At 35.6% G+C, this 23,136-nt stretch overlaps 1 protein-coding gene across 3 annotated transcripts in view; it reads left to right on the top strand.

Annotated features, from left to right (window-relative positions):
- The window catches only part of LOC129254900 (BAI1-associated protein 3-like), a 45,379-nt gene extending 27,165 nt beyond the window's left edge, over nucleotides 1-18,214 (top strand). For all 3 annotated transcript variants that reach the window (XM_054893439.2, XM_064108462.1, XM_064108459.1), the window contains exons 13-27: nucleotides 118-604; nucleotides 2,950-3,074; nucleotides 3,757-3,919; nucleotides 5,209-5,312; nucleotides 5,665-5,877; nucleotides 6,527-6,716; nucleotides 7,437-7,511; nucleotides 8,084-8,191; nucleotides 8,838-9,125; nucleotides 9,825-9,998; nucleotides 10,605-10,857; nucleotides 11,248-11,286; nucleotides 11,875-11,998; nucleotides 13,421-13,634; nucleotides 14,421-18,214. In XM_054893439.2, coding sequence (XP_054749414.2) covers nucleotides 118-604; nucleotides 2,950-3,074; nucleotides 3,757-3,919; nucleotides 5,209-5,312; nucleotides 5,665-5,877; nucleotides 6,527-6,716; nucleotides 7,437-7,511; nucleotides 8,084-8,191; nucleotides 8,838-9,125; nucleotides 9,825-9,998; nucleotides 10,605-10,857; nucleotides 11,248-11,286; nucleotides 11,875-11,998; nucleotides 13,421-13,634; nucleotides 14,421-14,561 — 2,698 coding nt within the window. In that variant the 3' untranslated portion in view covers nucleotides 14,562-18,214. The remainder of the gene's footprint in view (nucleotides 1-117; nucleotides 605-2,949; nucleotides 3,075-3,756; nucleotides 3,920-5,208; nucleotides 5,313-5,664; nucleotides 5,878-6,526; nucleotides 6,717-7,436; nucleotides 7,512-8,083; nucleotides 8,192-8,837; nucleotides 9,126-9,824; nucleotides 9,999-10,604; nucleotides 10,858-11,247; nucleotides 11,287-11,874; nucleotides 11,999-13,420; nucleotides 13,635-14,420) is intronic.
- The last annotated feature ends 4,922 nt before the right edge of the window (nucleotides 18,215-23,136 follow it).

Genomic DNA, 23,136 nt, shown 5'->3' with positions numbered 1-23,136 from the left:
TTCATTATAGAAAACTTAATGTCCCCATCTGAATATGAATATTATATTATCACTGATATTTTGTAGTCCCTTGAATATTGTTTTGAACTCAATCTTATTTGTCGAAATTCTTTGCAGGTATTTGTCAGCTTTACTTGACTTTCAGTTAGAATTCACTCGCAAATTGAAAGAAATAGAGATGGCACCACCAGAACTCATCATGGAGCCATTACCTGAGGAGAGTGCCTTTGACGAGACAGACTCTTCCCCTCCACTCTCTTCTTTGACTCCCAATAACAACAACCAAGGCAATAACAGTTCTCTAACTGGTAGTCTGTCCGAAAAGATGGATCCGCCCAAGGATGATAAAACTGTACGGAGATCCCCCAATAGGTCAAGCTTGCGAAGGCAAGGTTCAGAGTTTGACTACGGTGAAAAGTTTGTACCTCAGCAGATGGTGAATGGTAAACTTGGAGGATTGGTGATCAATGATCGCTTTGTGAGGGAAGCTCTATATAAGATCCATGCAGAGATGATGGCTGAGTCTGCAGTGACTATCTATGGCAGTGACCCCAAAGGGTTGGCTACACTATTTGAGAACAGACCTGAATGGCTTCGCTTTGAAGTAAGTCTTGGTTCATCAAATCTTTTTTTTTTTTATTGTACAACGCCTACTTAGCTTGTTGTACGCGAGCAAATGGGAGGCTGAATGTCAAACATTTGTACCGTTGCACAAAAGACGTACCATCCAAAATGTACTGTCCAAAATGTACCGTTGCACGGCTTTAGGAGGTGACGTCATAATACGATTTAATTCATTGCGCTCAGTAAAAATGAACAATACGCGTATAAGCCAGCTGGCTAAATGCGCAAGGCTGCCCAAGGTCATGTGCGCTTGTGGGATTTTGCTTTCTGCTTTCGGTATTTTTGCTCCCTTTTCATAGATTACTATAGGGATAAACTCTTTGTTTTTTTTCATATTTTCGCTAAATTCTGAGGCGTTGTACAACACAAATAGCGAATATTCTTATTCGTGCAATGGTGCGAGATTTCGCATTCGGTGAAAGAAAGAAACGCTCTATTCAACTCGGCTCACGCCTCGTTGAATAGAGCATCTTTCTTTCACCTCATGCGAAATCTCGCACCATCGCACTCATGCCTATTCGCTATTTGTATACTCGCCAAATAATTTGAATATCATCAGAGCTATTGAAATTGCAGAAAACTTTTTGATTTCCTGTGAACAATGAAAAACAAATTGAATTACAATAGACTGTCTGTACTAGAATGTAAGTCTGTATCAGTATGTATGTCGTTAATTTTACACTGAGCTTCAACACAACGCACTCGCATAGAGCAGACATGGTTATACAATTTTATGTTAGATTCAAGCTCACTATTTTTTTTCAGCTAAAACAATAAAAAAAAAAAATCTTCATAATCATCTGTGAGCTTTATCATGGGGGAGGTTATTACTGATAATACTCTTCAATATCTTATTGTATTTGCATATCAGATTTTAGGCTTGCAACATGTTTAGGGATTAATGCCTTTAGTATACAACATCCAAATCCTGATTGCAACTTATTCTGTTGCTGAAACATTTTATAGGAGTGTTGCTCATTTGAAGAATGTTTTATAAATTACAGATTCAAAATAATTTGCAAAAAGGTCGTGTAACTTTGTTTTTCTTCCGTCATTCATTGCTATCCAACTTCAGTTCTTGGATCAAATTGGTAATATTTCAATGTATTCATTGTCTTTTTATTTCATTTATTCATATTTGTAATACTTGTGAGTATCAGTATTGTGCAGCATGCATATATATATATATATATATATATATATATATTTATAATTTCTTTTGAAAGAGTTTAAAAGAAATTCACTGAATTTCAGTTTTGAACGGTTTGCCTTACAAATGATTTAAATTATTTGTTATTTGTGCACAGTAATCCTGAAAGCAGCTCCCTGGAGGTTATTACATATTTACATAAAATAATCATTAAAAATTGGGCATCTGTGTAGAGATTCAACATGTTGTAAGATTGCCAGTTTCAAATGGAAATGGTATTTTTACAATTACCCATTTTGTGAATCTATGTTTAAGATTTTTTGTTTATTACTCTTGCTCTGTCCTAATTTTTAATGACTGTTTCCTGGAATGAGTTTGAAAGATATTTTCTAGTTTTATCAGTCTATGATATATCAGTTATAACAAGCTACTCCAGAAGAACATTTCTTTAATCTTCTAGCACTATTTGCCAATGCGATATTATTGCTTTATTCTGTTTCTTCCAGTTATCTGTTTATATATTTGTATTTCCTTCCAAAATCAAAAGATTTTGTGTGAATGTAGAGTAAAATGTCAATAGGCTGCTAGAATGCTTTGCATGAAAGTAAATCCTCACATATGGAAGCATATTATTCACTTACAATCTTTAGTAATTAAAATGTTCATTTCTGAGGAAAAGCTTGATTCATATTGAAACGTAGTGTTTTCACACAGTTTTGTGTGAATGTGTCTCTTGCAGATAACATTCGTTTGATATTGAAAATAGTAAAATTTAAAAAAGGCTGCCAGAAGCATTGCATGAAGTAAAGTAATAACACACAAGTGTAAGAGTATTTTTCGTTTACTATGTCTTTATGAATTTCACTTACAATGTCTGTTGAAGTCTTGCTTTCGATGTTGATAAGAGTCTTTAAAAAAGTACCTGTATGGTTTAGGTAGAAGTGGGATTGATTTTCTCACTAAGTTCATCAGCACTCATTTCTTGCATATAAACTATTCATTTTCTTGATATTTAACATGTTGATATGCCAAGTTTTGATACTATTCTTGAACATTTTTCTGTCTGTCTCACCAAAGAACAGTTTTTGTTAATGCCCGCCATGCCTCTTGACACTTTGGCAGCAAGTAAGTGATATCATTATTGTATTGCATACTTCATTTTAATCTTGAAATAGACTGCCATTGTTGAAAACTCCATCAGTAGTTACATCTATGAGTGCTTGGCTAACCTTCCAGATTGTGAACCATTCTTCCCTCCAACCAACCTCATAGGACTGGACAATGCCAACAAGAACTGCAAGTAAGAATGAAACCTCAATGAATTTAGCATTTATTGTGGGTCCCGCTGCTGAAAGATCTGCATTCAAACACAACAATCATACAATGCAAGTCTCAAATGCTGGATATGGATTGGTTGAAAGTAAATTTGCATTTAATCGCATCTCTTTTTACAACAGACCTGCACTTAGAAGAATGTTGCAAATTTTGTTAATTTTTTTTTCTAGAAGTGTATATAATTTCTATATTTTCTGTGGAAACAAGGGGATATTCTGTTGTTTAGATCTTAATCAATTCCAGCCCTTTATATATTAACACTCAGTCCAAGGTTTGCTTAGTGTTTTCCTCCTTTCCTTGACAGTAAAGGAAGTGGTTGGATAGTTGGACTTGTGTACCTAATATATATCCCGTGTCTTGTTTTGATCTGTATGTAAACTTTCTATTTCCTTTAAGATATAATCATATTACATGCAGCCTATATAAATTTATGTTGGAATGTGTTTTTAGAACACCTGAATGGAAGAAATATATTTAATCACCTAGAGAGAAAAATTGAAATCTATGAACTATTGAGTCCTTATATTCATGAATATAGAACTATTCCTTTACCTCCTGTTACGGATATTTTAACTCATTCATTGACCACTGTTTATTTCTGAGCTGCTGATACAGGGGAAATATTGAATGTGCTACTTTTTTTGTAGATTACAATTGCTGCAGAATCTGCTTTCGATGTCTATTTGGCGTGACCATGACACCCCCGTCCATCGGCTAGTGATGAAACTGTTAGAGTCAGTGGTACGTAATGACACCAGGAAGTACATCCTTACTGACCTTGATGCCATTCCTCTCTCACAAGGATCACTAGTAAGTATTATTTTAATAGAGCCATACTGTACACAGCATGATATTCTCATAAAGAACAAAAGGAGAAAAAAAGAGGACAAATGATAAATAAGTAGAAACACAGAGAGAAAAGAAAAGATGAAATAAGAGTTTGGTCGTGTCAAATCTAGATGCAGATTCGTTATTGTCCATAGTGCAGTGTTACATAGTGGAAATATTACACTGAACACATGAAAATAATCCCCAAATTCTTTTAGAGAATAACAATGAAGTTGCTTTTAGGTTACTTTCTGCCATCAAAATACTGTGCAACAGCCCCTTTATATACAGAGTTCGATCATGGAACTATGATAATATTTTCTTTTAAGTTCCAATCTCATAATATTTTTATATCATATCACGCAGCTTCACATGACAATAGATACAAAAGAGAACTATTGTGAACACCTTATAGGCCATATCTCTTAACCCTATCTAGGCCGGGGGGGGGGGCCTCGGAGGCCCCCCCCTCAACGAATCGCGTGATATTTTCGCCGCGCGAAATTTTTTGACTGCGCCGCTCGCTGACTTTTTACTTTCAAGTCTTGCGCAACTTTTGAGACCAATTTTGCGTCACCAGAGTACGTGGTTCCGAAATTATGCAACATTATGTAAGTGCATGTCAGACCAAAAATTGCTCAAAAACGTGGTTTTGTGTACAAAGTCAAAGCAAATTGTGTTTTCAACCAAAATTCATAAATGTATGATTATTTTTAGTTTTGCTGGTCTAAATGTATTTATTTTATGCTTTTTATGATCCCAGACGAGTCCCCAACAAATTCCATTGAAAAAAAACAATGAAAAACAAAAGGTCAAAAAACAAGGAAATACATAAGAAATTGCAAAAAACAATATAATACATAAGAAAATGATTTGATATCGCAATTTTTTTCATGTACACTTGCTAAGAACACCACAAAGAGTTTCTACACCAAATATTAGAACATTTGGAGCTTTATTTAGGGAGTTAGAGGAAAAAGTATGATTTCGCATACTATTTACGCATAAATTAGCATAATCACTTAATAGCGATTCGCATGAAATAAATTACTATACAATTTTGTAGATTATGTCCCAGGCAACCCGCGTGCCAATTTTCGGCGCGATCGCGCGGTCGACGGCTGAGATCTCAAGGGGGGGCCTGGGAGGCCCCCCCCTGCCATATGAACTCCCAAAATACCCCGGCCTAGATAGGGTTAAAGATGAATTCTTTGAACAAATTTTATTGAATCTCCATTCTCATGTAATATTTTGTTGAATGTTTTCCTTAGAAACCTGGGGAGCTTGTTGATCTCTTAGCAAGATATGCTGAACTCCTGTCTCGATTCACCATCTACTGTAAGAACCAGAAGGATTATAAAAACTTCTTTTCCAGGTAAATTCTTACAACATTCTTCTTAAGTGATTTCGTATCTAATGTTACAGGATAGCTGAAATTATTGTGGAAGTGTTAATATTTCATGACTCAAACAATGCTAAAATATCTCTTTATTTACAATTTCACAAGAAATATTACTAAGAGCATGAAAATGAAGAATAGGTTGAGACGTGCCGAAAAATATCTGCATGCAAAAATAATGATGTATTCAGTACTTACAAGAATTGTGACAGTGCTATTGGTTTGTAAAGATATTCAAATATATATATAGTACAACATTTCTTTTGAAAAACGTGAACATAAATTGTAATTTGCTTGTTTTCATTGTAATAATAATTTTTTTTTTCAGATTCCATGTAGATTTCTTTTCGACAGTCACCATAGAGATTGATCGGCAGGTATCCAAATATCTTCAGGATATTATCCTCATACGTCTGAACCAGTACCATGCCCGCTACCGACGGTTCCCTCAGAACATTGCTGAAGCTAGCAAGGCTGGTCTAGCGCTCTATATGGCAGTCAAGAATCTGGTTTCTATCCTCAAGAAGAATGTCACTGGAAAGTGAGTTTGAAATAATGTTGATATATCAGGGTGATGGCAGGGAAAGAGGATGGTATTATACAGATAGGAAAAAATAACAATTATGTAGATCCTTGGTCCTCAATTCTTTGGGACTGCAGCATGCATGAGAATGAATAAATCAACTTCTTTCTGAATCTTCCATCCTATTTGCCTTCTGTTATTATGAAAGTTTCCTTTTGCTTGTTGCATGTGACATATTTTGACCATAATGGTCAATTAGTAAATATCCATGACTGAAGTCTGAAGTTGAGACCTGAATTCTTGATTCAGAAAATTTGTTATCATTCACAAAGTGTAGACTCTAGTCTCCTATTACAAATTTTCTCTTGACCATTAAAATTTGCGTAATTTATTTTCAATAATTTCAGTTGCCTATAATATTGCGTGGAGCATTCCTGTATTCCTTATTTTTATATATTTTTCATGATAAATAAGATTACCATTACATTTTACTGAACACCTTCATATCTGTTTGATTTGCAATTCTTTTGTTTAATGAATTTGTTTCACATTACAAGTTTAAAAATGTATCATGCCATATGTACCAAAAATTTAATGATTTCTGATAAAGAAAGTGCTGTAAAGGCAAATAAAATAAATCATATATCATTTCCGATTGTCGTAACAGTGAGAGACTGCAGTTAGAACAATATAGCATCTGGTTCCAGGTGCCTCTCACCTACTGGTTGGTTACCTTTCAACATGAGACCTTCAGTCGTGTCCACAAGGCTTTAGAACTTGACAAGGATGTCAAGTTGGTCCATGAAGTCGTCAAGTATTCCAACTCGGCCGTTGATGTCCAGGCTTGCTTTGCGAAGGTGAGTTACCATATTTTTTATTTGGATTCTAAATGTGTTACTTAGTGTGGATTCATATTTCTACAAAAGGCTTTTAGGTAGTGACATAATTTTGTAATATTGTGACCTTTCCATTAGTTCCATTTGATAAGGCATTATTCATTATTATTACCAAGTACTTCAGTGAGGGAATAAAGCATAATGTCCTCTGGTTGCTCACTTCCAAGCATTAATGTTTTCTTAGCTCTTGGGTAATAAACATGTTTTTTTTTAAAGATTTGTATTGTTATAAATAAAAATTGCAGTATATACCTAGATCTTAAAAAAGAACAGTTTGTATGTAAAAAGCCCATGCACTGGTTGAAAGTAAAGGAGAAGACATAGTGTCAAGAATGTGTGATGTGCCAGTGCTAATGAATACAAAAGAATGCAATCAAATCATGATTGAGTGAACCCATTATATAGTATGAAGTAGTCATTATTTAGAGACAAATAATTTACTCTTTATGAATGTGTTTCTCTTATAAATGTCCATAATAATTTGATGCAGTTTTATACTTTTGTTTTGAAAAACAAAAGAAGCCATTCCTATCATCAAAGTTTACACCTTTGAAATTTAAACCCAAGATATGAAGAAGCCTTTTGAGATTTTGAGACTAACATGAATATTAGAAATATGCTATTCCTTATTGATTGTATTAGTAAATCAATGAAAATGTACATTATTCACTTTCGTTTTAGGTTACACAAGAATGGCAGAGCATAGGATACGAATGTCCAAACAGCCGTTGTATGGCCATTACAAAGCTAACTGATGTAAGACTGACTTGGGGTTATTCTTTGATGCATATTAAACTCATACATTCTAACCAAGATCGCTTTAAAAATATTTCTTATGCAGTATCGTTGCCGCATTGTGAGGAATGACACCATACTTTGGTAGAAGGATAAATCTAAAGGGCAGAAGGAAGGGAAGGAAACCAGTGTTGATATATAAATGTGTGGAAGAAATTAGGGGGCCTGGAATTATAGAAGAGTTGAAAGAGAAGAGAATTCAAGGGATTTCAAGACTACATGCTCAAGGAGTCATTTGCATAATCTGTTCAGAAAAGAGACATTTTCTAATGCTTAGCTGACTTGTGAAATTGCTAAACTGCATGTGAGATCAGGATCCCATTTCATAAAGACTTGTTATAAGAACAAATGCATAATATAACAAGTTTACTCTCTGCCAATAAAATTGAATAATTTGAATACCGTTGAACTGTTATTGCAAATTTGTAAATTACAAAACATTTGATGAAACGGACCCCTTTTATTTCCTTGCTTTGTTTTAAACTTTCCAAAGATATTATAGTATTGTTTTCTCTTTCATTCTTTTTCTCCAGCTGATATGTGAAGGAGCCAAACTGTATGCATGTAAGATCCACTGTATCCTGGAATCCAATGGGTTCTATAAGACAAGTAAAGATGGACAATTTGATATCAAGGATAAGGTAATATTGCAGATAGATTCATTGACCACCATGTACATTGCATAAGTCTCAGAGCTATATGTGTACATCTATTTCATATTGGTCATATTGTAGGATTCACTCTGGTGTAAATACTTCACCTTGAGATGTTTTTTGAGTTGATTGAAAGGGTGAACATTGAGCAAAAGTGATGCAGAGAACATTTGTTTGTATCGTAATCTAGCATTACAAAAAATGTTCTTGGCAACATTCTTTGAATGTATGTCAGTCAAGGTATCTTGTACACCTTATAATTCTTTCTTGGAATTTAAAAGTTGTTGAAGGGTTCCTTAGTCTCAAATAAAATGTACTTGTTGAACCTTATGGCTTCTTCTGTTTAATGTTCTTGCAAAGTTTTACAGTTTTACATAAACTCCCCCATTCCATTTGCTTCTGAAACAAGATTTCAGGTTACATAAGGTTTTTTGTGATGTTTGGTCCAGAATAGTGTGAGGATTAAGATAAGAGTTTGGTTTTAAGAGAGAGTTCTCCTTGGTTTTATTTGAAGATTTTTCAGATGATTTTTTTTTTTGCAGGAGAAATGTCAGTGAATCCTTGTTTCCCTACCTCTCTCTGTGCTCTGATCTCTCTTCATGCACTGACCCTCTCTTCCTGCTTTTATCACCAGTTATGCATCACACTCAACAACATTGAGCATGTCCGTGGCTACCTGGACAACCTACCCACTCTCCTAGAATGGGAAGCTAACTGCAACCAGCTAGCTGCCCACCACCAGACTGCTGAAGCTGGTAAACTGACCCTCAGTACACTGAGACGCTTGACCCAGAGGGCATGTCATGACATCCATTACATGTCTAGTCTCCTTGAAAAGAAGATTGCCTATCGTCTTAGTCAGGAGGTCAACAAACATCTTGACAAGTTTGTCAACCCACAGAAGGGTCAGACCAGCGAAGAGGTACACTTCTCAAATGTACTTCATATGATTTGAATGAATTCAGTTTTTGTTTTATGGTTTGGTATGGCTGTAATGATTTTTCTGAGTGAATACCTCAACTGTAATTCCAATTTATTAGGAAACACTTGGGGCCCTTTGCAGAAAGAATTGCAATCAAACACACCTCCAGGAATGAAACATAGGCCTAACTTGATCATCAACCAATCAGAAGAACACAGTTGGGCCTAGTGTATGATTTTCAAGAAAATGCAACTCTCTCTTCAATGGACCCCAGAACAAACACCTTTTAGGGTCATTACAGTGTAGAACCTAATTTTATAAATGATTAAATATTACTGTGATGTCAGGATTTTCAAATGATGTGAAAGATCATTTCTCTAGATCATGTTGAAATTTATCCAAGTGGTAATCTAATTAAAAAATATGTTACTGTACATTAAAGTGAGGCCATTTCAAAAGTTGATCTTATTCGATACAATTACCCTTTTTCTCATTGCTTTTGGGCAAGAGGTCAAGATTTGTTCTTTGTTTGATACCAAATTTGTTCTGATAGGACAAAGATATTTGAAGATATGGTGTATTATGTGATTGGGGCAAATGAACAGTTTGTATAGAATTGTCTAGGTGTATGTAAACTTGACTCCAACTGTAAGTCTATATCACTGCTTGAGTAACATTTGTCTATTCTCTGCTTGACAGTGTATGGAGGAGCTTCTAGACTACATAGATGAGAACCTAGGTACTCTTTACAAGCAGCTCCTTCCACAGATCTTCCCTCGTTTAGTCCAGGAGCTCTGGAATGCTCTTCTGACCAGCATTAGGTCCAGGATCCAAGATGGTAGACCACCAGGCTACTACAAGAGGCTCCAACAGGTAAATATTTAGAATATATAGAGGCCAGTACACTTCACTCAAAAGAAACATACTTTTAGTCCATGTGCAATGTAATTAATCCATCAGCATATAACTATATGTGTTGCATTTCACTCTTTCAATTTCAATCTTTCAGTTTTTGTCAGGGTCAGATTCTACAACAAATTCCCCTCCAATTATTACCCTCTTGAACCATTCATTTTGATACTTCCTATGAGTACTAGATGGAGAATAGTACCGAAGTTTCTTACTTCAACAAGGATCAAACCCTTTTTTATCACAGGGGAGTCTGGGATTGCAGGGATGTATTGAATTGGTCAGATTGTGGATAACATTGTAATTGGGTTCGAGAACTTTACCTGATGCAGGAATATCAACTTTTTTATTTGATACAGTCACTTTGTGGCTCCTATAAAGAACACCAAGAACAACTTCAATGTTATCCTAACTCAGAACATTACATATAGATTTCCCCCTACTGCTTTTCCTTCGGGGGGGGGGGGGGTAATGTTTACAAGTCTGTTACTTACCAAGGAATAATCATCTTTTGGAATGATAGTTGATCTTCCAGATTCTCAGGAATAACCCATGTGCTCCTATTTGCAGAGTCTGGACTCCTTGGAGGCCTACTTTCAGAGGCCAGGCATCGAATTGACAAGTTCCACGACCCGGACTGATGAGTACCACGCCATCATGGAGAAGCTGGAACCTAATACCAGGTCTACATTCAGTCTGTTGGCCCTGTACTATCGGGACCTGGCCCTTGACATGGCCACGCCCATGGCCTACCTGGGCCATGTCAGTATCAAGATGGCCTATCATGAGGTACCAGGTGACATGAGGTCACTATCGGTCAAAGGTGGGTCATTCTTTAGAAAGGTTTCACAGCTTATCAGATACCCATAGGTAGTCGAAATTTTTTTTTTTTTTTTTTCAAGGAAATTAAATGAGTAAACCTGAAAACGTCATCAGAGTCATATTACCAATATAAAGTTATGGCATTTTAAGTTTTCATTGTTTCCATAATCATTGAACAATTCTGTGTAAAAGTAAATGAGGTGATGGGGAACTTGAAAAATAAAGCTTACAAATTGCCAATCACGAAGTTACTTGAGTAAAACATTTTTAGTTGTTATTAGTGGCATATTTGTTTGGTTGGAAGTTTCCTTTACAGTAATTTTCAGGGGAGTGGCTATTTGAAAAATTTTCAAATCAATGTAAATTCAGGTTAATTCTCTCTTTTTTTCAGTGTGTAATGCAGTGGATCTACCAGGAGTTAAAAGGAATGGTAAGCTTCCCCAGCCCAATTTATACCACTTGATGATAAGGCTGGTTTTATACTCTTTACATTTATTGCATGTATAATGGTCAATCAAGCATACACATCTATTGTGCAATCCATTACTAAGCTGTGTCATACAAGGCCCAGATCAAATTTTCTATTTTGCTTTATGCATCTTTCATAGGATTGTCTGAATAAAGTGTCAATAACATTGGCTTAATATACTTTATAATAATTGCAATGAGATTGCCCATTCCAAACAGTAATTGAAAGAAATAGTGACTGATGGCATTATCTGTCAGTATAAAGTGCATTTGCGAATCTAGAACCATTGATGTGTGTTGAGAAGAATATAATCTAAAGCAGTAAAGAAATCATATGATGCAAATAATGAAGAATACAATGGTAATGATTGTGAGTGGGGCCATTATTCAAGTGAATGTCTGTATATAAATTTGTTCTTATTTTGTTCTTTTTGATGAATTTGGAAATAAAAACTTGAATTGAATTGAATTAAATGAAATTGAATTGAATTGAATTGAATTGGGAAATAAATCATTTGAATTGATTTCACAATTATCTTTCTACATAAAGGATTCAGTGACCCCAAGATTATTGTGGAGATTGCCCCAGAAACAACCTTCAACAAAGTCTTATCATTCAAGACAATGGTCAAATATAAGGAACTAAACCCAGTTTACAATCAAGTCTTTCAGTTGTAAGTATATCATAAAGATCATCTACTCTTCCTCTCACCTTTTAAGTTAATTGCTTATGACTGACGTCTGTAGCTGAAACACATTACTTCAACGTATACCTCCACACTACACGACATCAAATCTCATGACCTTGTAAATTTTTTAAACAACCAAACATTTTTATTCTCGGAGATTACACAAATTATTATTACACAAATATTAGGGCTTTTTTGTCAAGGACTGAAGTCAATTTTGAAATTGATAACAATAATAATTGGTAATAATTGGTTCTTAGACAGTACTCAGTCTGTCAAAATTGACACTTCTGGCGCTTCTGATAGGTGCTGTAGCATTTCAAACAATAAATTCTGCTGGGTATCCTTTTCCTTCACCTGGGTCGAGTGTGGCAATTGTATGTCAAGCCTTAATTGCCAAGCGGCATGAGAGCTGCAGCAGGATTCAATCCCCAGACCGTGTGATCTATAATTGTCAGAAGACATATCCTCTAGACCATGAAACCTTTACTTGATCTACTCTATTACCTATAGGTCAGCTTGCATTTTTTAAGTCGGTAATTTTGCAGGCATCCTTCACATTCTATCGTTTACATCGAACATTATATCATCAATGTGTTTTCCGTCCTCTTGATACAGATAATAAATGAAGTGTAATATCATCAAGATAAATTTTATGTAGTGAGTGAAAGATATTAATGAGATTAAAGTGCATTGAAAGGGATGTGTTGAATGATGACCCTTGTGTTGTATTTACCAAGATACTTGAGAACTTTGAATAGAAATGATTCCTCTTGAGAAAATAAAAATGTACTCAAAATGTAAGTTTTGATCATTCTTAAAAGACAAATATATAAATGCAGTAAATCTGACAATTGTGTACAATTTTTCTTTCCTTTTTATAGAAGTTTCACATTATATGGTGAATAAAGATGACAATTAGCTAATCCACCTTAAGAAATACTTAAACTTTTTCCCTTACCTATTGAATCAAATGTTTAATTATTTTTGTCAGCGACAACAAACTTGACATTTGATCATGTATTTCAAACACAGGCGACAATTATTTTAGCAAAAATTGGTTTAGGAATGGCTAATCTATGAAAGACACATACATTTTATCTCTTTCATGGTTAGTGTGTAAGGAACCACTTCAGATGAATTCAATTCATTCATTTAATTGAAGTGTAGAACCATCGTTAGTTCCATTCACGGGTCCACATATTTAAAGCATTTGCTCTTACTGTTGTCCTTGTTCTTCTTTTTCAAGCGTTTCAAACATGTATCTAAGCTGTACACAGATATTAACTGGGTCATTTGATGCAAATCCTCCACTCCCTCTCGTTAATGTTGATAACTCTGTATAGATTGAAGAGAGTAACTATGAATTGATTAATGACTTCTCTTTTCCTCCCTTATGATCTACAGTGGTGCATTGCCTGAAGAGGCATTTGAGTTGGACACTGTGATTCTATCAGTGACAGTCGTTGATCACAACTCTGTGGTCTGTGATAGCTTCATCGGTGAGGCCTTCATTCCACTTCATCAGGCAAGGCAGGTGACAGAGAAACAGACAGTGGACCACTGCCCAGCTATCATGCTAGCCCTCAAGCGACCCAGGAGACTTAGGGGTCATGTAGAGGTGAGAGGTCATTTAGAAGTCAGTTATGCTTAGGGGATGCCCAACAGCTGTCATGTTTAGATGTCTTTTTTTTACCTTTTACAACCCTGTGACTCTGTTGGGGCTTTTAAGATTAAATCTACATAGATGCATTTAAAGTTCTGACAGAAATGTTTATATTTCTCCAGTTTCATACTTGTTATACCCTGTTACTCAGCTTGCAAGCTTGGCAAAGTACGTGGGTAAAATTGTGATTAATAGGGATGGAGGGGTATCTAAAAGATTGTAGAAAACAATTGTTACTTTTTGGATTTGATATAACAAAGCTACAATGGTTCTGGTTATGTAGAGGTGAGAGGTTATTCAGGGGATATTTGCTGACCTTTCGAAATATGCATTCTGTTTTTAAATTGTTAATTTATGAGATGAGCTTTTAATTTAGATTACATTCTTACTTTTATGATGACTTTCTTTATAAAAAACTGGGTCACACTTAAGTTGAGCATGATGCCTTTTTCCAGATTTTGGTTGGAGCTCTGTTTGGTTTGAGGATGGGTGGTAGGAAAGGAAAATAGCTTTGTTGCACCCAGTTTGAAAGGTATAAAGCGTTCTTGTTATGAAAGGGTTTTATCGGTTAATAATTTTTTCTGCCCTACTTCTCTTGATCTGATGTCATTAAGTGTATAATCTGTGTTTTTATTTGATAATCAAGAATGAAATAATCTTGTTTTTCTTCAAGTGTTGAGGACTAAACCTCTTGCTGATTGTTTTAGGATTGAAAGAACATTTGTTGTGTTTCTGTAACAGATCCTGAGGAGCAGGAGTAAGTGGGACAAGAGTGCCAAGCAGTTCATCACCAAGCGAACCTGGGCCATCCAGCAACAGAGACAAAGAACAGACAAGAAGATTGTGAAAAGGCATAGTCACAATGCCTTCTTCCCAGAGTGATGTCTTCTAGATCCTGTAAGGTCATGAGTGTGATCCCAGCAACCAGTGTCTTAGAAGCATCCATGTATCAATGAGGATCTACTGTGTCAGTAATCTTTCTTCCAAGAACTATGACTTCTAGATCCTGTAAGGTCATCACTTTGATCCCAGCAACCACAGGGTCCTCGAAGCATCCATGTATCATGGAGGATCTGCTCCTGTTATCTACTCATCTAAAAGGTCATCAGTGTGATCCCAGCAACCAGTGTCCTAGAAGCATCCATGTCTCATGGAGGATCTACTCTGTCACCTGCTCATCTGAAAGTCTTCTAGATCCTGTAGGGTCATCAGTTTGATCTTAGCAACCACAGTGTCCTAGAAGCATCCATGTCTCATGGAGGATCTACTCTGTCACCTGCTCATCTGAAAGTCTTCTAGATCTTGTAGGGTCATCAGTTTGATCTTAGCAACCATAGTGTCCTAGAAGCATCCATGTATCATGGAGGATCTGCTCTGTTACCTGCTCATCTGAAAGTCTTCTAGATCTTGTAGGGTCATCAGTTTGATCCCAGCAACCACAGTGTCCTAGAAGCATCCATGTATCATGGAAGATCTGCTATGTTACCTGCTCATCTGAAAGTTTTTTAGATCATGTAGGGTCATCAGTTTGATCCCAGCAACCACAGTGTCCTAGAAGCATCCATGTATCATGGAGGATCTGCTCTGTTACCTGCTCATCTGAAAGTTTTTTAGATCATGTAGGGTCATCAGTTTGATCTTAGCAACCACAGTGTCCTAGAAGCATCCATGTATCATGGAGGATCTGCTCTGTTACCTGCTCATCTGAAAGTTTTTTAGATCATGTAGGGTCATCAGTTTGATCTTAGCAACCACAGTGTCCTAGAAGCATCCATGTATCATGGAGGATCTGCTCTGTTACCTGCTCATCTGAAAGTTTTTTAGATCCTGTAGGGTCATCAGTTTGATCTTAGCAACCACAGTGTCCTAGAAGCATCCATGTCTCATGGAGGATCTGCTCTGTTACCTGCTCATCTGAAAGTTTTTTAGATCCTGTAGGGTCATCAGTTTGATCTTAGCAACCACAGTGTCCTAGAAGCATCCATGTATCATGGAGGATCTGCTCTGTTACCTGTTCATCTGAAAGTTTTTTAGATCCTGTAGGGTCATCAGTTTGATCTTAGCAACCACAGTGTCCTAGAAGCATCCATGTATCATGGAGGATCTGCACCGTTTCCTGGTCATCTAGAAGGTCTACTAGATCTTACAAGTTATCAAGTTTTTCTTGTCAATTACGATGTTCTCGAAGCATCCAGATATCAACGATATTCTGTTCCATTTTCTGCCAACTAGAGCCAAGACCCCGCTCAAGGATCACAATTCTACAAATGATTTTCCATTAAAAAATATTAAGATCTTTTGACTTATCGTTGACTTTCTGTTTCTGATACATAATATATTTCCTAGCCTCACTTAGCTTCTTTCAAGGAACTTCTCCCAAGGCCAACATCAAGGGCTCGAGGCCAAGGCAAACGCTTCAGACCCCCATGGGCCAGGACTAGATATCCTTGGACAAGGCCAAGGCCATATAATTGTAATTTAGGCCAGCCTCCAGGAAAAATTACTGGTATTCTAGGGTATTGCCAGTAATGATTGAACCAATATTTGAGCAGCACATATGGGAACTGCACATTTGTAAAAAGTTTGTTTACTGCAAATACTCTAGCCCTAAGTAAAGCAATGAAGTGAGCCACATTGATGGATACAATTGTAAGACAATATGTAAATGATGGTGTAGCTTTCCTATCAAATATAAGATTTACAGTTAACTGGAAATGGATATTCGATATTGGTTTTCAGATTACATCGTGTATGAATTTTTATTGTCATCCTAAGATAATTGTTGAATGAAGTGCCAGTACTAAACATTGCAACTTTTTATAAGTTATATTTTCATATTCAATCTCACCAGCAGGTCTGGGTTGTTACGTTTTACTTTGATAATGTAAAATTTGTACTATTAATATTTGTTGTAATGCATTTAATCTATTATTTATTGATAAGATTTTTATCAGTGTTTCACCGTAGGGTTTACCTTCTTCACATATAACATTTATTTTAACCTTGATGTTTCCAATTTGCTCTTATTTACCGCTATGCATCATTTCACACAATAAGTTTTTTCTCATCATTGAAAGGTTTACTGTAATTTTCTCCCGTTCTTCATTAACTACAATCAGTCATATGATAATATTCTTATCCTTGTCTAAAATAGTTTATTTAGTTGAATTAAGTGACAAGTAAAGAATTTGCTTAATTCATAGAGTACTTTAAGCGTTCTCATTCTTTTTTAAGATTCCGGTAAAAGCAAACCAGATTACACACAAATTATCATATACAGGAAATAAGTTAAAGCATATTTCTGGGGTTTTGATTATTTGAATGTGGTACTACTACAAATAGCTGATCCAGAGCTTCTCAAGACAAGTACCAGATTGAAGATTTTTTACAAGGATTTAATGGTAGTAATTTAAAACATGAGAATGTTACAATAATAATTTGAAAATCATTTTGATAGTGCTTGCCAGCATCAATATTAAAATAAAGTTGTTTGGTATTAGGTTAGTAATTATTAATTCTTACACAATATAATTTTTTATGTTTGATTGTGAGAAATTGTTATGCTTGCCATGAACTCATGGTGATTTTAACCAATTACTATTTCCAAGAGTCAAATCTATTTTTATATTGTTAGTATTCCTTTATAGCATTGGTATGCATTAAGTGATACCTTAAATCAACTTTTAGTTTAACCCTTTAATACATCAATTTTCATTTTGAATTCTTAATGGTGACATGTCAACTGTGTGTGATGCCCCAAAATATTCTGAATTTACACCATTATTCTTATGATTATTACGCACATAAGGTGGTTTCAGACCGCCTCGAAGTTCGCCAGTTCCAGGTATTCTCTGATCGGGAAATTTACCCCGATCAGAAAATACCAGGTATTTTGGCGGTGTGAAAGCAAACTACGCGTAATATCCCCGAAAGAAAATACCCGATAAATAGTAGGTACTTGGCGAAATTACGAGAACTTTCGCGGGGATTTTTCCAAGGTCGTGGGTATTTTGGCGGTCTGAAAGCAAATTACGGGAACTTTTAGCCCAGCGTGTTGTTGGGTGCGGCGCCGTGCATGGGTTGCTGCTGGGCTAGTGATTTTGAATTTCGCGCCTTGCTGCTTATCAGACCATACTGCGCATGCTCGTAACTTCAGGAACTTATCCCGAAGGGTATGTTTCAGGGCGGTGTGAATGCAGGAATAATTAATGGGTATTTTTCAGCCTAAAAAAGTTCTCGTAATTTAACGGGGATTCTTGTGATCGAGGCGGTTTGAAACCACCTATATTTATATTTCATTTACTTCTTGTATCTAAGGTCAGTCAAAATAGTAACCCGGGGGGGCCAGTTCCATTCACGAGTGGATACCAAGCGCGACCATGGGGTCTCGAAAAGCACCCTAAACACGTAATTTCCATATTCTGAAAATGCACCCCTTAACAAGTATTGGCGTGTGAAACCCTACCCTTAACAAGTATTGGAAACAAAACGATACTCTTGGCAAATATTCCCTGAAATGAACCCCTAAACAAGTACAGGAATGTTTTATTGTTACGGGTCCTTCGGTCGTCGGCTTTACCTAATTTGGTTTAGTAGGACCCCATCTTCTACATCTCGCGAAAATTGGACTCTAAACACGAAGTGTTGGGGCAAAAAGGACATCCTTTATGAAACATTTTAATTTTGTGTTATCATCCCCGCAAATTCGACCCTAAACACGTAGCTTTCCTAGCGAAATAGATACCCTTTTTTCAATATTTTTGTGTTTTTGACACCCTTATCACGTTACGTACGTAACGTGCCCTATCGTGAAAAAGACATCCTTTTTAAGTGTTTTTTTGGTCGCGCATGGTATCCACTCGTCAATGTAAGTGGCCCCCCCGGGAATAGTAAGCACTAAGCGAGAAGATGTTTTTCACTATGATTCAGGTGACCCCTTTCAGTTCCTTTCTCCTCTCTTCTCTGCCATTTACTACTTCATTCAAACATTCAGTTTGATGTTTCACTTGCAATTATTTAACCCTCCTAAATATGAAGCTGCAAAATCTAATTTAAACAGTTACATCAGGGGCAGATATCACACTATGCTTGATTGCACTTGTAATCAATCCTAAAAATCATCTCTTCAGTGCAATGCTAAGCTTCATGTTACCAAGAAGTTTCTATGAGTAGAGTACCAACTGGCAACAAATTTATGCACGCAGCTGTTCATTTCTAAAGAAGCACATGGCAGTAAGTACCTTTTTGATGTCCGCCGTTCAAAGCCACTAGTTTCATGGGGAAATCAGAGGAGTGATTATTTGCAAATATTCATTTGTATTGATATTCCATCTTCTATTTCAATTAACAAACTGGAATTTGAACATATGACAAAACATCAATACCTAAGCAATATTACACTGAGAAATTTGGCCAGATTGTATCAAGTCACCTTTAATTAGTGAACAAAGTAAGAATTTGACCTTTACTGAAACCAGATTTTGACACTTTTCCAATCGTTTGCAGCAAATTAGAATTAAAAATGTGGTAGTGTTCATTATTGTACATGTCAGATGAGTGCTCGCACATGCCCAGTCAAGTAAATTTAAGTAATATTTTAGGATATTGCAGAATTTCTTTTCACATTCTCTGAATTATGTACTGCACATATAACCAGACAAGTTGCATTGAAAAAGCAATTATCATCACATCAGCATAATTCCCTTTATATATGACCTATAGCTGTGGAGTCATGCAGGAATCTTTTGTAGACACATTTGCAAGGAATGTCAAGCAAACTGCATGCCTGACATTCTGCTGGTGGTTTAAACCTTGTTCAAAGGGATTTTGTTTGCTGTTACTCCATCTCATTTTAATCCTCCTTGGTGTTACAGGCATAGATAATGCTCGCAATTATCCTGTAAACTACAAGATGTCATCCTCATGCCATGATTGAGTAAAAACAAAATTAATTTTGAATAAAGAAAGAGATGCCGATTTCCGTGTTTGATGTCTCCTGTGACTTGAGAAAAGTGTCAAATTTGCTTTCATTGTGTGCTCCTGTGAGCATGATACCATGTTGCAGTATATTTTATATAGAAGTTAATCAGTTCTACTTTTAGAGAAAACATACTTTTGGTATTATTGACTTTTGTCAATTTTCAATCTATTTCGATATGATTATCATTATTCGTTATTCTGGCTATACTGTATATGAAAAGAAGAATGCATGGGTATAATTGTACTATTATTAAAATAAATTAACTTTTGATGAATTGAAATACTCTACATCTGCACAAGTAATGTATTAAACTGTGGCTTTATATCAGAATCTGTCTGTTCATTCTTTATCACCATTTACACGTCACAGCCACTCTTCTTGCAAGTTGAGAAATCATTGATTCAATATTGGTTTTGTTTCTAAAATAACGTGAAAATAGTGACAATCACTTTGAAGTGGAATATCCCTCATGTGAATTGTTTTCTATGCAATATTAGTGTGATAAATTATTTTAAATCTTGTATTTTAAACTGTTTTGTAAAAGTGAGAAGTGGAAGTAATGTTGTTATATAGAGGCAGCCACAAATGTATTTCATGATCTGTGTACATTGGGCAATTATCTCAGAGTATAGATTCTCTATGAAAATTAATATTTTATATATATATATATTTGTAGTGTTTTTACTGAATTATGTGTCTTTTGAGACAAGTGCACCATTCTTATAAATCGTGAATATCTCAAAAATTGCAATAAATGCAAGGAAGCATCTTAAACATTGCATATTTAAGTTTGTTGTGTTTCTTTTATGTTCTCACAATCTTTCATTGATTATATATGATCTTTTAATTCTTTGTGTTTACTGGTAATCTCTTACCTATGGATGCCAATCTTTGGACAAAATTAAGCACTTCTACTTTTGCATTATATATTTGGCCATAGAGAAAACCTCTGAGTACTAGAGGGCATTTTCCTTCTATTTTTCTTATATTTATTTAACTTGTATCCCTCTTTGCTCTTATCTATATATGTCTATTACCTTTATACTCATTTTTGAAATTTACTTGATTTTACTGAATGGAGTGGGATGGATTAAAAATAAAGTATACAGGCAGAACTGACATCCCATCAATATTTGTAAAAAAATTACAAAGTTGCCACATTTTGAAGTTCACCCCCCCCCCCCCCCCCCGGCAGTGATTGAGAGTGTGTCCTAATGAGTTGGGTGCTAAAGCCCCCATACTTCTTCATAATCAAGAAAAATGGCCGGAATGGAATGACTGTTATGAGAACCTCAGCAGGTCATGTCCCCCTCCCCCTCGTTATTCAGCGCAATTCCTTCAATATACATGTATATGTTTTTGAATGCTGCTGGATTGGTGTAATAATACTAAGAATGCAGTAAGAATGTACCTTGAAAGTTTCAAAAACTGTACAACCTCAAGAATTTGTCCTATTATTTTAAATACACTCAGAAACACACAGAATTTTTAGAATGCCCCTCGAATATCTAATAATGTAGAATTAATTTTCAATCTGACTCCATTGTGGCTCATTTTGTCTCTCGTGTTACTAGTGTGTGCTGAGTGACCTTAGGCCTGGTCAATTTACCGATCTTGAAATGCAGTTGGGTGAATTCGAAATTCTCCTTGAATTTTCCCGATTTATTTCACATTCCAGTTGATTTTTGCTTAGTTCCTGTTGATTCCGAACAAGTGCGGTGGGCTATTTATCTTACAAATCCACTTTTTGTTCAATATGATTATTAAATGATTTAATTTTTCGTTTTCTGTTCCAAAAAATGTAGACCATGGAATAGTTCTTCATTACTGATAGGAATTATTTTTTATTCACTTTTATGAATACATAAAAAACGTAGTATCATAATATACATCTCTCATCCTCCCTTTTTGCCTGCTCCTTCTTCTCTATCCATTTCCCCCTTCTATCTATCTACGCGCGGCCTTCTTGCCTCATTTCCTTACTAGATTTTATGTTCCCCTTCACAGTTTCTCTTTCTCCCTTCATTTTCCTTTTTTTCTTCAGTAAAAAAGTTTTTATACTTGCGACTGAAGATATTGAAATGATGCCATTGCAATCACGGGTCAGACACCTGGTCATGAGAGTTAAAGAGGATGTTGACCATATGACGAGAGGGTACTTATCTCCTTTTCTTTCTAAAATTTTAACGAACCTGATAAAAGCGTGTAAATTGAAGAATGTTATCATGAGTTTGTTTTTAAATCATATCCAAAGACGGTATGATATACTGCTCACTGGATTGAGATATGTCATGTTATCACCGTTTTGAAGAATTGCTTTTGTGATCAATGTTACAATACATGAAGGTTACATACTATATCGCTTTCAAAATGATTATTTAGTTTTCTTTGCATCTCGAGGATTTATTGTCTCGATACATTTACATGTCTACATAGATATACAGGGTACAGCATATTTTCCAAGATCATATGAAAAACATTAAGAAAGCAAATCCCATCCTTTTCTTCGATCTGGTTACTTCTAGAATTGAAAGACAAAATACTCAGATTTTCAGTTTTCCATCATTTTTAGAGGCCAGATTTAGAGAGAATCACGTCTACACATGCACGACTCAAAAATTCAAAGGCAATGCCAACACGAAATACGCAATAAAATAATTCTTTAAAAAATCAGTAAAACTTGCAAACTTCAATTCTTTATACATACACTTGAACGTTTTTCATCTTCACTTCAATGACATACGTCATTAGTTATTATCTACACTTTTCTGGAGGTTAATTTCATCTTAACAATATTAAACAAAATATTTTGAGTGGCTTCTACAAGGTACGTTTCAATTAAGCTGATTTGTATCTGGAAAAGTGATAAGACTTCTAATATATACAAATATTTACAATGTATTGGGCTTTTTTTCGAAAAGAAAGTATTTTTCTGCCCCTCTTTTTTCACCTTTTCCATGATATTTATCAAATTGTATTATTCTTTAATATCGATGTATGACATCCCTAAACTAAAGGCGGTTCCCTTTCCAAGAATATTGAGTTCTCCTTATCCATGCCATGTGTTGTTAGTCAGAAAGGTAAGCTTTGGTGGATGACGCCATGTGTCCATGACGACTAGTAGGGGGCGTGGTAGATTTAGACGGGGGTGGCGTGAAAACTTGAATGTTGTTCGGCAGAATCTGCGAGATTAACAAATAAATATAATCATGACGTTAAAAATAGACAACCGTGTGGCAAGAAATTATTGGAGTATCGCCCACTCGTGCAAGCACATTTAAATTCCAAAACTTATGTTAGAGACTTTCTCTCTTATTTGTAACTATATTCAACTGTACCATTTCGACAATTTGCAATCCTCTGACTTCTCTCTTGTGCATGGACGCCCCCCTTTTTTGTACTGAAACAAACTTAAAAGTTGGTGTCCAACCACAAACAATGGCCAAAATCAACCAAAATGGATTCTAGATTAGCAGA

This window comes from Lytechinus pictus, chromosome 2 (assembly GCF_037042905.1).
Source record: "Lytechinus pictus isolate F3 Inbred chromosome 2, Lp3.0, whole genome shotgun sequence".
Lineage (NCBI taxonomy): Eukaryota > Metazoa > Echinodermata > Echinoidea > Temnopleuroida > Toxopneustidae > Lytechinus > Lytechinus pictus.
Note: the sequence above shows the minus strand (reverse complement) of the source record. Positions and strands in the feature narration are given on the sequence as shown.